The sequence below is a fragment of the Phaseolus vulgaris genome, chromosome 5 (genome assembly GCF_000499845.2).
Source record: "Phaseolus vulgaris cultivar G19833 chromosome 5, P. vulgaris v2.0, whole genome shotgun sequence".
Classification (NCBI taxonomy): Eukaryota; Viridiplantae; Streptophyta; class Magnoliopsida; order Fabales; family Fabaceae; genus Phaseolus; species Phaseolus vulgaris.
The window spans coordinates 15,429,992-15,445,711 of record NC_023755.2 but is presented as its reverse complement, the minus strand read 5'-3'; the positions used below and the strand labels follow the sequence as shown (position 1 = coordinate 15,445,711).

Genomic DNA, 15,720 nt, shown 5'->3' with positions numbered 1-15,720 from the left:
CAAGAATATTTTTAGATTTTTTTTTTATCTCTCAATCTATCACTTTATTTTAATATTTATTTCTAATTTGAATTATTATTAAAGTATAAATTATTTAAAAAACAGTGTTTAAAAAATCAAAGGTATATCACAAACTAATTTTAAAAATATAATTTATTTTTTTTACCTGTAAAGTAAAATCTCTGTGACTAAATCCTTTTAGAATCCTCACGTCAGACATAAACCCTAAAACAGAACCCTAATTTCAATTCATATTATCCATCCCTTTTCATCTTCTTCTTCTTCACTGTTCCACCCTCTTGATTTTCAATGGAGGAGCATTCGCTGAATATTCCCAAAACCTTCGTTTACGACACTCTCTGCCCCCTCGCTCTATCCGCTGCCGATTCCCCATTCCCTGACCACCATGAACCCTACTCCGTTTACCGCAACGAGATTTCAGTCGACACTCCCCAATGCGCCTTGCCCACCTCCACCACCGTCGATTTCTTCTCCCTCGACGTTGCTTCGGAGGCCTACGGCCACGAATCCCTCCCTGAGCCGCTCGCCGCAACGCCCGAACCGAAGACGCCGACTCCTGCGCCCGAGCCGAAGCTCGAGAGTGTCTGGTTCGGCGGGAATTGCAAATTTAAGAGTCCTATGCTTCAGCTGCATAAAGGTATCCAATTGATTATAACGTTTTCACTTAGACATAATCCTTTAATTTTAATTGGAGAACAGCGCAAACAACACATAAGGAGCTGTATTTAGTTTTGTCCTTTGTAGAACCCGGTTAGGGAAAAATAGAGTGGAGTTTAAGTGTTTGGGCGTGCGTTTGCAAAACTGATTTTGTAGAGTTGGTTTTTGGCCAGAAGTGAAGTGGTTCATGTCTAGTTTTTATCTTGGGAGCAAGTTTTATATAAAGCAGTCCAACGGGAAAAGTATATTTGATCGCTTCTAGTAAAATCAATTTTACAATAACGAAACGTCTATATATATTTATAAAAATCGACTTTGACTGCAGTCAATATCAATTTCCATTATTTCCACCATGAAACCAGAGAACACTCTTATTGATATATACGGTTATGGAATTGTTTATGATTTAGCAATGCTTATTGTGCAGAGATAGTGGATTTTTGTGAGTTTTTGTCACCAACAGCTGCAGAGAAAGCTGTACGGGATATGGCAATAGAATCCGTGTTTGGAGTTATAAAACATATATGGCCTCATTGCCAGGTATCAACGTTGTTAGTTATTGAATTGCACCATTCTGTTGTAGAGTTTTATGTTTCAATGAGGTTTCTTTTTTCTTCTTTTTTGTTACTTTCAGGTGGAAGTGTTTGGGTCTTTCAGGACAGGGCTGTATCTTCCCACCAGTGACATTGACGTAAGTATGGTTGATGGCTGATAGTAAGTTTTCCTCATGAATCAGTGCATCTGAATGCTTGATGCATTATGGCCAAATTCTTTGAATGCAGGTTGTGATTCTGAAATCAGGCTTGCCAAATCCACAGATTGGACTGAATGCAATTTCTAAAGCCTTGTCGCAGAGGAGCATGGCTAAAAGGATTCAGGTCTGCCTGGAGTGCTTAAATATCTGTATTTTTTTTTTTGCCAGGAAAAATTAATCAATGTTGTCAAAAATTTTGAGTGTTTAGTATTTTGCTTGTGGATCTTCTGCTAGGTCATTGGAAAGGCTCGAGTACCAATTATTAAATTTGTTGAGAAGATAAGTGGTCTTGCATTTGATATAAGGTTCAACTTCAAACTACTTGATTTCCCACCATTTTTCTCAATTTTTATGTGAATATATGATTTTATGATATTTATGTGTCTGCATCAAATGTATTTGAGTTTACTTGTCCCACTTTATTGTACGATATTGGATAAGTTGTTTGACTTGAATATCTTTGCATATTTGAATTTTTTATTATGGATTTTCTGTCATTGAATCAAATAGCTAATCAGAACTACTACTGAAGATATAATGGTTTTCATTGTCTGGGTATTGGGATTATTTCATAGAAAAATTTCTTTGATATAATATCTGCCTACCTTATGAAGTGGTTCCATGCCTTATGTAGATTAATCTTTCACTGTCTCATATATGAAGATTCTGCTTAATTCACTGTGTTACATGCATTTCCATGAGAAGACCCGTATAGCCTTTCCTCCATGCACTCATTTTTCTTAGTAAGTAGTTGAATACCTATAGGTATAGCACCCAACCACATTATTAGCAGTTGATACCTATTGTAACAAGTCACAACCACATTATTCTGAGTATAGTCAATTTGTTGTATGATAGAAATGCTGAGGTACAACTGGGCCAGGAATATGGTCCTAAGCCCAAGATTTGGAGAGTGTATGAGAGGAAGAATAAGAGAGGGGTTAAGAGGAATGACGTGGCCCTGAATCAGACTTGATATGTATGGAGGATATAAGGGGTATAAGCATTAGTAATATATATAGGTGGTTAGAGGAGAGAGAGAGTATCGAGGATTCTGTTAGAAGTGGATTCACTGTAAACGTGAATTGTAGAGGCCCTGTGGCTCTGGATTGGTAGCTTGCTACCAATTACTGTTAGATTGTTATTTCCTTATTTTTCCTGCTGAGATACACGGTATTAGTTACCTGATTCAGGAATCCTAAAGGAGATATCCATTTTCTTGCTGATTGTCTCTGTTATTTGATCTGCATTCCATTAAATTGGTCCGACCTGCCGGATAAAGACCCAGCCCGGAGAAGACCGTCGATGCCAAGGAAGCCACCTACGCCTAAGATGGGTGATCGGATTGACGCTTTGGAGACCCAAGTGGGACATGTTACCTCCACGCTCGACGCATTGGTTCGACAGATGCAGCTCCAGTCCGAACAGATGCAGCAGCAGAGTCTAGTTCTCGCGAAACTAAGCTAACTAAAGGAGGGAAATAGAGAAGGAGAGGCATCGAGTGGAAACTCGGGTGGTGATTCACCTTCGAGTGAGTCTCGACTCGCCGGGAAGAAGGTGAAGCTTCCACTGTTCGATGGCGAAGATCCAGTGGCTTGGATAACTCGTGCAGAAATATATTTCGATGTCCAGAACACGCCGGAGGATATGCGGGTGAAGCTTTCACGTTTGAGCATGGAAGGTCCCACGATCCATTGGTTCAATTTACCGATGGAGACGGAAGATCAGCTATCATGGGAAAAACTCAAAAGGGCATTGATCGCACGTTACGGTGGCCAGAGATTGGAAAACCCGTTTGAAGAATTATCCACGCTCCGTCAAACTGGAAGAGTTGAAGAGTTTGTTGAAGCATTTGAATTGCTTTCCTCGCAGGTGGGTCGATTGCCGGAGGAGCAATACTTAGGATATTTCATGAGTGGGTTGAAACCTCCGATCCGGCGAAGGGTGAGAACTCTGAATCCTTCTAATCGGATGCAGATGATGAGGATGGCTAAGGATGTTGAGGAGGAGATTAAGGAAGACGATGCCGAGGGTGAAAAAGCTGTGGGGAAAAGGTTTGTGGGCCGAAGAGAAGAAAGTGGGCTTAAGTTCAGTAGTGGGTTTAACCCGACCCAGAAGGACATGAATAGACCCGGAAACTTAAGTTGGTCCAACCCGGCAAAAACAGGGAGCTCTTTTGGGTCGAACGCGAACCCAACTTCATCGCTGAGCTCGACGGGACGGAAGAGCGACGACGATCGCCGCGGTAGAGCTTCGGAACGGTGGCGGGGAGTGCGAAGTGAGGAGATGGAGGAACGGCGAGCAAAGGGGCTTTGTTTTAAGTGCGGTGGTAAGTATCACCCAACCTTGCACAAATGTCCTGAACGCTCCCTACGTGTGTTGATATTGGGGGAAGGAGAAACAGTGAATGAAGACGGAGAAATAGTAGCGTTGGAGGTAGAAGATGCCGAGGAGGAGGAAGAACCAGAGGCGGAGTGCAAAATTATTGGGGTTCTGGGAAAGATGGGAGAATATAATACCATGAAGTTGGAGGCACAATTAGCTGATGTGGTTGTGGAGGTGTTGGTCGATAGTGGAGCTAGCCACAATTTTATTTCACCTGAATTGACCTCCGCCTTGGGACTACCAGTAAGCCCTACTACTGTTAAGAGAATCAAGCTTGGGGATGGCCATCGGGTTATGTCCGAAGGCACGTGTAAAGGAATTAAGCTTTTTCTGGGGTCTAGGCTCTTTGTAATAGATGCTCTGGTGTTGGAATTAGGAGGGTTAGATGTGGTTCTCGGTATATCATGGTTGAGCACATTGGGGAAAGTGGTAATGGACTGGAAAAATTTATCTATGCAGTTTTGGCATAATGGGGAGCTGGTAACATTACAGGGTCAAGGAAAAGGACAGGTTCGACATGGCTGTCTCAATTCCTTCTTGACGGGCCAAGAGCGGGACTGGAATGGTGAAGGGTGGTGGACTCAATTGGAAGAGAAGCAGCATGCAATGGAATTGGGTCAAAACAGTGTGCGGGAAGTATTGGAGCGGTTTCCTGCAGTGTTTACAGACAAGTTAACACTACCTCCAGTAAGAGATCAGGTGCATAGAATCAATTTGTTACCTAATTGTGGTCCAGTCAATGTGCGGCCATACAAATACCCTCACCACCAAAAATCTGAAATTGAGAGACTAGTGGAGCTGTTGCAGGCAGGGGTTGTTCAGCCCAGTATGAGCGCTTTCTCTAGCCCCGTCATTTTGGTCAAGAAGAAGGATCAAACATGGCGGATGTGTGTGGATTATAGAGCTCTCAATAAAGTAACTATCCCGGATAAATACCCTATACCCATTGTGGATGAATTGTTGGATGAATTACATGGGTCAACAATTTTTTCGAAGATTGATTTAAAATTAGGGTATCATCAGATACGTGTGCATGAGAATGATGTGCACAAAACTGCGTTTAGGACTCACAATGGTCATTACGAATATCTTGCGATGCCTTTCGGATTGATGAACGCACCAGCCACTTTTCAGGCCACAATGAACGACATTTTTAGGCCATTTCTTAGAAAGTTTGTGTTGGTATTTTTCGATGACATATTGGTGTACAGCAAGGATGAAAAGGAGCACATACAGCAACTTCAACAAGTGCTACAGGTGTTAGTGGATCAGTGTTTTGTTGCTAACATGGCTAAGTGTAAATTTGGATGTTTGCAAGCAGATTACTTGGGTCATATAATTTCTGGTGCAGGGGTTTCTGTGAATCCAGAAAAGGTTAGATGCATCTTGGAGTGGCCTGAACCTAAGAATGTTAAAGGAGTGCGTGGGTTTTTGGGTTTGACTGGATACTACAGGAAGTTCGTCAAGGATTATGGCAAGATTGCCAAACCTCTGACCGAATTGACAAAGAAAGATGGTTTCAATTGGGGTATGGCTGCTAAGGAAGCTTTTGAGAGGTTAAAGAAAATTATGACAACATCTCCTGTTCTTTTGCTGCCTAATTTCTCTGTGTCCTTTGAAATTGAATGCGATGCTGCAGGGAGAGGAGTAGGTGCTGTGTTGATGCAAAACAGACAACCAATTGCTTATTTTAGCAAAGCTTTGTCTGACAACAACTTGATGAAAACTGCTTATGAAAAGGAGTTGATGGCTTTAGTCCTTGCCATTCAACATTGGAGGCATTATTTATTGGGCAAGGAGTTTGTTGTGTACACTGATCATAGGAGTTTGAAGCATTTTTTACAGCAGCGGATTTCCTCTCCTGACCAACAGTGCTGGTTGGCAAAGTTGTTAGGCTATCAATTTGAAGTGCGTTATAAACCGGGTTTCGAAAACAAAGCTGCTAATGCCTTGTCTCGTTGATATGATGAGGGTGCATTTTCTGCACTGGTGCACACTCCTATATGGTTAGGGAGTAATCAGCTACTACAAGAAGTGAGGAATGATGAATCTGTTCAGAAGGTAATGGCGGAGGTGATAAAAGATCCTATGGCTAAACCGGGTTATAGTGTGCAGCAAGGGGTTTTATTGTACCAGGGCCGTTTGGTATTGGGTGCTAAATCTCCCTCTATTCCTTCATTGTTGAAAGAATTTCATGAAACTCCTATGGGCGGCCATTCTGGATTTTTGAGGACTTATAGGCGTATTGCAGAGAATCTTTACTGGGTGGGAATGCAGAAATCCATCCGGGATTATGTACGAGCATGTGATGTGTGCCAAAGACAGAAATATGATGCAACTACTCCAGGGGGTTTTTTACAACCTCTACCTATTCCCAATGCTGTATGGGAGGATATTTCCATGGACTTTGTGACTGGCTTGCCTAAATCCAGAGGTTTTGAAGCGGTTTTTGTGGTGGTAGACAGACTATCCAAGTATAGTCATTTTATCTTATTGAAGCATCCTTATACTGCCAAGTCTGTGGCAGAAGTCTTTGTTAAGGAGGTGGTGCGACTCCATGGAATTCCTAGTTCCATTGTAAGTGATAGAGATCCCTTGTTTGTGAGCCATTTCTGGAGGGAATTGTTCAAATTGCAGGGTACGACACTCAAAATGAGCTCCGCCTATCATCCCGAAACAGATGGGCAAACCGAGGTTATCAATAGGTGTCTTGAAAGCTATCTTCGGTGTTTTGCGGCTGATCAACCCAAGACTTGGGCCTATTGGGTGCCATGGGCTGAATATTGGTACAACACTACTTATCACGTGTCTATAGGTAAGTCCCCTTTTGAAGTTGTGTACGGGAGACAACCTCCTAAATTGCTGCGATACTTGAGCAATGAAACAAAGGTAGCTGCAGTTGCTTTGGAGTTAAAAGACAGAGATGAGGCTTTGGATCAACTTAAGAAGCACTTGTTCAAAGCCCAGCAGCAAATGACAGTGTATGCCAATAAGAAGAGGAGGGATTTGCAGTTCGAGATTGGTGAATGGGTGTTTTTAAAATTGAGGCCCCATAGGCAACAATCAGTTGTCCGAAGGATAAATCAGAAACTTGCAGCACGTTTTTATGGTCCTTTTAAGATCATTGAGAAGGTTGGAGAAGTTGCTTATAAGCTTCAACTACCTGACTACTCCAAAATCCATCCTGTTTTTCACATATCCTTATTAAAGAAGGCAGTTGGGAACTACCATATCCTGGGAGAATTGCCTAAAGAATTAGAGGTTGTTGCTGAAGAAGAGATATATCCAGTAAAGGTTTTGGGCTTTAGAGTAACAGTTCAGGAAGGAGTTTCCATTCCTCAAAGTTTGATCCAATGGAAGAATAAATCTATTGATGATGTCACATGGGAGGACAATGCTGTGTTGAGGGTTCAATTTCCAGAATTTAACCTTGAGGACAAGGTCATTTCTGATGCGGGTGGCATTGATAGAAATGCTGAGGTACAACTGGGCCAGGAATATGGTCCTAAGCCCAAGATTTGGAGAGTGTATGAGAGGAAGAATAAGAGAGGGGTTAAGAGGAATGACGTGGCCCTGAATCAGGCTTGATATGTATGGAGGATATAAGGGGTATAAGCATTAGTAATATATATAGGTGGTTAGAGGAGAGAGAGAGTATCGAGGATTCTGTTAGAAGTGGATTCACTGTAAACGTGAATTGTAGAGGCCCTGTGGCTCTGGATTGGTAGCTTGCTACCAATTACTGTTAGATTGTTATTTCCTTATTTTTCCTGCTGAGATACACGGTATTAGTTACCTGATTCAGGAATCCTAAAGGAGATATCCATTTTCTTGCTGATTGTCTCTGTTATTTGATCTGCATTCCATTATTGTATACTATAGATTGATCCATGGTTCTCACATAGTTATGGAGGTATGTTATGTTGCTTAATATTGTGTGCACAAGAGCTAAAACTATTTCAGTATGATGTTTTTGTGAATGTCATTTATCCACCAAGGAATTATGCTTTATTTCAGTTTTGACATTGACAATGGACCTAAAGCGGCTGAGTATATTCAGGTTTGTTTTATTATTTCCCACCACTTGATTTCACTATGCATTTTTTTTTATTTTAATTTGTGATGCCATGTTTTTAAATTTGTTATTGATGCAAATTGTGTAATATTTTATTTGACCCATTCATAAATGGAATCATTAGAAATGTGGAACATAAGCAGTTTGTTGATGGTAGAAGGCCAAAATCATGCCATATAAACTTGCCATTGTGGCCTAATGTGCCACTATAACGGACTTCTCTTCACAAATTGTCCATGGCAGATGGTGAAAATTTACCATACCATTCTTCCGTGGCAGTGTCATCTAACAAAACTGAACATAAGTGGAAATTTGAACATATATATTATTAGGCTGTGAATCGGCAAGGAAGGAAATGATTATATCCGATTCTTATCTGGATATTTGCTTTAAGCTATATTGTGAACCTTATCATTAATCCAGTTGTTAATGAGGTAGTCTGATAGAAATCCCAGAAAGAATTGTGGTATAACAGTATTATTTAATGAAAAAGAGGAGCTACAAGAGCTCTTACAGTGACTGTTAAAGACAACCAGACCCAATGGCTCCTATCCAGAGAGATACTCTCCTAACCACCTTAATACGATCAGCATGAGTCTCCTGCAAACTGCCAACTGGTCTATTAAAAACATAAGTCTAACAGATCTCTTCTAACAGAATGTCCCCTGCCTTTGTGATAATCACATGCCATGGCATCACTAATTCTCTCCCTACTGGACCCATTTTCTTCCTTCTTGTATATACCCTCCATATTATAGGCCTCCTTGTATCCAGGTTTGGCATCTGATTCAATCCTTTATCATTATCAAAATTGGGACCAAGGGTCCTATCATAGTCTCTAATAGAAAAACAAATGCAACATTCCAGAAGCAATCATAATAAAACCACTATTAGATCATTCTTCTGTTTATGGAGAAGGATTTCATGGAAATTGGTGAATGCTATGCCTAAAGGTAAATAGTATTGAGTGGTGGAGTAGGATCAAATTAATAATTTATGTCTTACTTGACTTGCATTGCAATTCTTCTGCTATATGAAATTGCTTTCATTGACCAGACATTCTCGCTTGGAAGTCTTTGGATTCAATATTGTATTATGTTGGTTTCAAAATATGGAATGGGATCCCTTGTGCTCAACATATCAGATTGCAGTAATAATATATCCATATGACCTTGGTCAGTAAAATTCTAGTGAGGAGCTTTGCAATAGGAGACTAACAAAAGAAACATCTCAAAATGCAACCTACACTTTGAAGATTTTACTTTATTTTTTCTTAATTTTACCTTTTTTAAATGCAACAAAGAAGAATACAAAACAGAACATATTCTACTAAGTGTGCTGTGTTGGATGGAACATTATGTGCATTCTTCTTGTTCACAGTTGTATTGTTGAATTTGTAGGAAGCAGTGCTCAAGTGGCCACCTCTAAGGCCCTTGTGTTTGATTTTGAAAGTATTTTTGCAGCAAAGAGAACTAAATGAGGTAAGAGTTCTCTATAATATGTATTTTTCTTGTCATGTTCTGATTCCAGTCTGCCTATTTGAGATTCTTGTTATGTATGCAGGTATATTCTGGTGGGATTGGTTCTTATGCCCTTCTTGCCATGCTGATGGCAATGTTGCGGGTTAGTTGTTTTTGAATATGCTTTATAAAAGTTTAGTGTTTTTCACTGGCCTGCAGCATGAGGCTTTCCCTTTTCAGTATGTAGTCCACCTCTGCATCATGAGAAATAATAAATAAATAAATTCACTTTTTTTATGCTTCAGAATCTTCGCCTGAGCCAAGCTTCTGCAGAGCACAACCTGGGAGTACTTTTGGTGCGTATCTTCTGATTCCGAAGTATTGTTTTGCATCTGTTTTTTTGGTTCCAGGGCTGTTATATGGGCTCTCATTCATGATTGGCAAGTTTTTTATGCAATTTAGCAGTTTCAAGAAGAGAACCATTCACAATAATTGTGTTCTGTGTGCCTTTGTTTTGATAAATTATTCCTCTATAGGATGAAAAATAAGAAATATATCAATTTACCATTCTGATAGTGCTATTTTTTTCCCATTCTGAAATCAGGTGCATTTTTTTGATTTCTATGGACGCAAATTGAACTCATCAGATGTTGGTGTGTCTTGTAATGGGACAGGCACCTTTTTTGTGAAGAGTAGTAAAGGGTAATAAAGAATTTGGGTATATTTGTGAAGTAATGTTATTTTAATTATGCTGTATAAGTTATCCAATAGGTTATTAAACTTTTCCCACTGTCATTTCAGGTTTTTAAACAAAGGACGACCAAGTCTTATTTCCATTGAGGATCCACAGGTTTTATTTGAAGAACTCCCATTTGATTTCGTAGAATGATTATGTGTGTGCGTGTGTTTGGGTGTGTGTGTATAGCCAATTAAATCAAGCCAGAAAGTGGACTGTACTTGATGGATTTTTCGTGACCATCCTGCTCATGTTTGTATTCATCAGTTATGAGATAATTAGTGTTTGGATTGGCTTTATGATGAGAAATGATCAATTAATTATTCATGCACGTAAAGCCACAAATTGTTGCTTCTCATTTTTCATGGTATTACCATGATTTTGTGGGTTAAAATTGATTCTAGTGTGTTATCTAAATACACTATAGCTGAATTTCTGGACCTAAGGTCTTTTTCTGTAATGGGTGGGGATGAAATGGGTTTGTTTGTTGCTTTGGTCAGTTTGTTTTAGTGGAGTCTTGATATCTGACAGAGATTGAACAGAGTTATGTTGTATTCTCTTGCTTCCCATCTTTTGGTTCTGTATCTACACGGGTGGATATTTGATAATCTTCCTTTAGTCATATATGCTTTCTAGGTTGCATTCTTTTATAGTCCTTGTATCTATTTACATGGTCTTGCTAATTTTTCGAAAAAATGAATATTTGGAGTTACTATTTCCATTTCCGGAGTCATTACTTGCTGCTCTTTTGGAGCAATTGCTGAATATTTCATGGAGGAATATATGAAAAGTGGAAATTGGAGATATTTGATCAACCAAAATGCTAGGAAGACCTAACCGTAGTTGCATAGTGAAGGACATAATATCTAAACAGGAGTTGTGAATATTGTCTCATCAAAGTCTGTCTTTTTTGTTTTCTGTAGTAAATTGCTTGCATATTACTTTTTACATGCACATTTATATATTATAAAGTTTGACACTACTTTTTGTGTGCATATTAGACAAATTATTATCATTCGTTTAGTTGATTGGTAGTGTTTTTTTTGGCTGAATCAGGCACCAGAAAATGACATCGGGAAGAACTCCTTTAATTATTTCCAGGTTTGCTCACTCTTTCGTAGTAAATTATATTTATAATAGTTTTAGGAAAATGTTCTTCCGTCTTAAAATTGTTGAGAAACAATGCAAGAATGTTTGTGTAACCCTATGCATTGTGCTACCTGTTTTTCTATTTGACTTTCATTACATTGTTTGGTGTTTTACATGTTTGTTCTTGGTGTAAATTGAAATACATTAATACAATGGTTGATAATTTGTCGTTTACTGGAACTTATGTTCAGGCACTAAAGCATACTTGTCTCTGCCATATAGAAAATTTGACTTACTGCTTAAGGTTTGGTTTGCATTTAATTTTGTTCATCCTGCTGCTTATAGTTCCTTACCCAATTGGTTAGCAGGGATAGACTTATCATTCAGCTCCCTTCCTAGTTTCAACCCTTTCGTTTTAATGATGTTGCTTGATTGTTCTTTTCAACCCTCCAATATGGTGTTTGTAATTTTGGTCCTCTAATACTTTTGACTCCAAAGAAGTCTGCCAAATTTTCTATTTAAGCCAATAAAGGTCCTTTTGTTAGTATATAATAGCCTTTTATGCCTTTCCTTTGATAACCTCTAAAAATCAATCAACTATTTTCTCAAAAATAAGCTAACCAAACACTTGAACGTGTTTAATTATGGGTAAAAATTACAATTAATTCCGATAATAATAATGTTCGTTACTTTTGGTGTTCATCTATAATTGGCTAATATTAGATTTTTATTGTTTTTTTCTCAGATTAGGTCAGCTTTTTCAATGGCCTTCAAAAATTTGACAAATCCCAAGATCATCATGAGCTTAGGACCGAACAGGAGCATTCTGGGGACTATAATTAGACCAGATCCTGTTTTACTGGAGCGAAAAGGGGGCTTGAACGGCGATGTGACTTTTGATAAGTTGCTTCCTGGTGCTGGCGAGCCATTACAACAACAGTATGGAGAACAGGATATGTTATGCAATTGGCAGTTAGATTATGAAGAAGAACCACTACCTCGGGGAGTCGATGCCAGTGCAGAGCCTAGCTCACGTTCTTCAACAAAGAAGAGGAAATCTGGTTTGAAGAATTCCAGTAAGAAGCTAAAGGAAAATGAGAATATTGAGATGAAAGGGAATGAGGAGAATGACTCTAGAAAAGGAAAGGATAAAAAGAACAGAAAAAAGAAAAAAACTCAACTAGGAGACAGCGGTTATTAGGCCAGAGGCAAAGTTGCTGAGGTTTCTTACAAAATGATTGGGGATTGTAATATGATCGGTGGTTTGATGACAATGAAGGAACAAGGCATCATAAGAGTAAAAGCAAACTTGAGTCAATGTTGTCACACGACCCAAGATGCGAGCTATATTCCTGCCACTCCTGCCAATATATCATCTTGACGGCCCTTACCTCTGTTGAAGATCAGTAATCTATTATCATTTATTAAAGGGTTAGTGGTGGGATTAATATATGCAGGTTTTTTTTTTTAATTTATTTTCCCCTATTAGATCATTGGTTTCAATGTGTATTTTTTCAAATAGCAAATTTTAATCCCTAAATTGAGAAATGAGTGTTAGTGTTAGAGAGTAAATTTAGATTTTTTTTAGAAGGGATTAATAACAGTACTAATCCTATGTTATTAGATTTATTCCTATGTTGTTGCCTGTCCAATTTTGTTAAAGAAGCTTGTAACCAATCTGACGATGAAAGAGATACTAGAGGAGAGTATGCCATATGGTTTTGTTGCAAATGAATGCAATAATTTCCTGCCTTCTCAGTGGGCCATGCTGGTTATGATAGTTTCCTGCCTTCTCTATTCTATTTCATATTGATCTATATAAGCTATTTTTTGTCTTGGAGCCTCTTTTGTAGTACGATCAAACTCAATACCTAATCACCTCATCGTGGAATATTTACTGTATGATGTGGTTAAATACTAAATGCTTTTAAAAGTTTAAAACTACTTGCACATAATTTTAAACAATTAAAACAAGGTGGCCTTTACTGTATAAAAGTGCATAATTTGTTCTATTTCAATAAATATGAAATGATATCAAGCGTGGCCCACAAATTTATATGATTTAAATAAATTTTAGTTAAATAGTTTTAATAATAAAGTTAGAAAGTGTTAAACAATAGGCTTTAGAGTACGAAAATGCATGATTTTTTACTATCCAATTGAACAAAACGCAAGGGAAGATACATTTCTTTATGTAATTCGCTGTCTGGTCATATTTACTGCAAGTTTCTTGAGGAAAGAAGGTTTTTATAGTTTATTCATAATGCAAAAGTAAAATGTGACTGCAGACTGCAAAGTGCAAACAAGTCAAGAAAAAAGCTGGGAATAGGAAATACACAGGATTTGAATCTTCTTATTATCATGAACGGGACACGATTTAATTTCTTTTAAAAAAATAAAAAAGATATAGCAATTAGGATTCAAGTAGTATACTACAAGAGTTCCTTTATCGGAAAACAAGCAGAATAAAAGGTAAACAAAAGTCAGAAATGGTGGACCCCATAACCAAAACAGTCTTCGGAATTTATAAAGGGTGAATGTAGTGGAAAAGTAGAAGAGGGGACAAGTGAAATGAATGAAATCAACCGTTGCAAAAGTTCAGCAATGTCTAGTTAACAAGGGTAAATTGCAAATTATTGGTCGGTGTTTTGTTGCTACTACCAATAGAGAGCATGCCAAAAGCACTGTTCATTTGTAGGCTTCAGTTTTCGATGAAATGGAATAAACAATTAGTGAAACCATGCCAAGTACAACCAATCTATATGATGACAGTATTCTTCATAAATCAACTAATTTCTCAGCTTCCTTACACAATCCATTTTGGACACAACTTCTTCACATGCATACACAGAGGTTTCACTGTGACTAGTGTTTCACAATGAACTTGTCAACCTTTAGAAGAACATGGTAACATGTTATGCACCCGATAGTCAGAGCTATTCATTCATTAAACTATTAAAGACTCAACCTGAGTTGTCTTGATGCCGAAAATACTACACATTAAGTATATACGTTCTAAGGAACATTAGTTAAAATAATTAACCAAAAGTAAATAAAATTAAGGAGGAGGTTGTTGCCTGACCAAGTGAACCTCAGTTTTGAAAAGAAGAACAGAAAGTGAGTCAATTGAGAAGTAGATGAACCCTCCACTAGTGTGACTCACAAAGGACCCAAAACTCTTCCCTATCACGCAATGCCACGCTAGTCCATACTTGGTGTCAAACTCCTGAAATTGATACAACATATTAATACAAAACAACTTAATTGAGTAAGAGAATGAGTCAATTATGAATGCTTATTCTCATACCCTATAGAAAATTATACTTAAGAATGTTACAAATAATAGAAAACAAGGTTCAAAACAAGAATAGAATTCCATCCAAGAGAAGTATCTGCATGTAGAAAATGTTAGAAAACATGTTCAGCATGATATCTGCAACAGCTAGTTTCTGAAAATCACGTTTCAAAATGTAATCTGAGTATGTTGAACATGATTAGTAAAGGAAACCAGAAAAGGGTACAAAGTAGGTGTTTTCCAAAGGTTGCACTATACCTTTTTGAGAGCTCTTGCTATGAGAGTGTTTGAAGGCTTTGGAGAAGGAGAGGGAAGAGGAAGGAGTGATCTAGTGTGGCGAAGAGCGTGTTCCTGCATGTGGACAGGCATGTCGAATGATTTCAACCTCACGTTGAAGCTGATGGCAAGTGAAGCCAGTCTCATGATTGTTTGAGAAGGGTTGGGATTGGAAGTGTGCATGGTGTGGTTCTTCTCCTTGGAACCATGATCTTTGATTAGCTTTGGTTCTTGTTCTTCTTCCATGGTGATGGAATGCATCAGAGAATGGAATGCATCAGAGAAGAAGGGTGCTTTTGCATTAATGTGAAGTGGGTAGGTAGGGCAAGTCAAAGACAAGGTGAAGAACAAGTGGGTTGTGTTTGATACGCATGGTAGTACTGTAAGGCGTTTTCAACTTTCAACTTTGACTAGGTAAATGTGTAGGACATGACAATGAGAATTTCATGCATTTTTTGTACCACTAGAAAGTGATCACACACAATTCCAAGACATTCAAAATCACATGACCCTTTTGAATTGTGCTTTTCTTATTCTCTAAATCATTCATTCTTTTTATCAATTAAATGAGAAAATGGATATGAAAAGAAATATTGTGAGTGAATTTTGAGGAACTGTGTTTTAGGGTTTGAATGGTGGCAGAAGAAAGAAGGGAGGGTTAGGTGAGTGACCATACACAGAGTACTGAGGTGCCTTTCCTGCAACTCTGCTTCTTCTTTCCTTTGATACGTCCTACTGCTAAAAAAGCAGACTGATTTTTCTTCTCCAAATAATTTAATTCTATTTAGAAAAAAATGGGGAAATTTGTTATACTCTACTTTTAATTGAGAATTTATCAAATTTTTCTTCAAAAAAAAATTAATTATTATATTAATTAAATTATATATTATTACGAAGATTACAAAAATTATTAATATTTAAAATATTTTTTGTTATCAATAAAATTTATAAATTAATTTTTAAATTGAATAT

At 38.0% G+C, this 15,720-nt stretch overlaps 1 protein-coding gene and 1 long non-coding RNA gene across 2 annotated transcripts; one reads left to right on the top strand and one right to left on the bottom strand.

Moving 5' to 3' along the window:
* Positions 1–205: 205 nt before the first annotated feature.
* Positions 206–12,957, top strand: LOC137835210 (uncharacterized). The gene is made up of 13 exons (XM_068643595.1): positions 206–658; positions 1,106–1,218; positions 1,313–1,369; positions 1,461–1,556; positions 1,667–1,737; positions 7,835–7,877; positions 9,293–9,373; positions 9,456–9,515; positions 9,658–9,708; positions 9,957–10,054; positions 10,154–10,202; positions 11,145–11,189; positions 11,923–12,957. The coding sequence occupies exons 1-13, from the start codon at positions 310–312 to the stop codon at positions 12,376–12,378; spliced, it is 1,569 nt and encodes a 522-aa protein (XP_068499696.1). The 5' UTR covers positions 206–309; the 3' UTR covers positions 12,379–12,957.
* Positions 12,958–13,951: 994 nt separating this feature from the next.
* On the bottom strand, positions 13,952–15,118 carry LOC137834440 (uncharacterized). Its single transcript, XR_011084883.1, has 2 exons — positions 14,731–15,118; positions 13,952–14,403 (listed from the first exon to the last, which is right to left on the bottom strand). It is a non-coding gene; the product is annotated as an uncharacterized lncRNA (long non-coding RNA).
* Positions 15,119–15,720: the final 602 nt, after the last annotated feature.

Excerpts from the sequence above, each read along its gene's own strand:
- LOC137835210 (XM_068643595.1), top strand. The coding sequence starts at position 310 with ATGGAGGAGCATTCGCTGAATATTCCCAAAACCTTCGTTTACGACACT. Across the intron at positions 1,370-1,460 it reads TTCCCACCAGTGACATTGAC|GTTGTGATTCTGAAATCAGG; the intron begins GTAAGTATGGTT and ends CTTTGAATGCAG. Across the intron at positions 1,738-7,834 it reads GGTCTTGCATTTGATATAAG|TTTTGACATTGACAATGGAC; the intron begins GTTCAACTTCAA and ends GCTTTATTTCAG.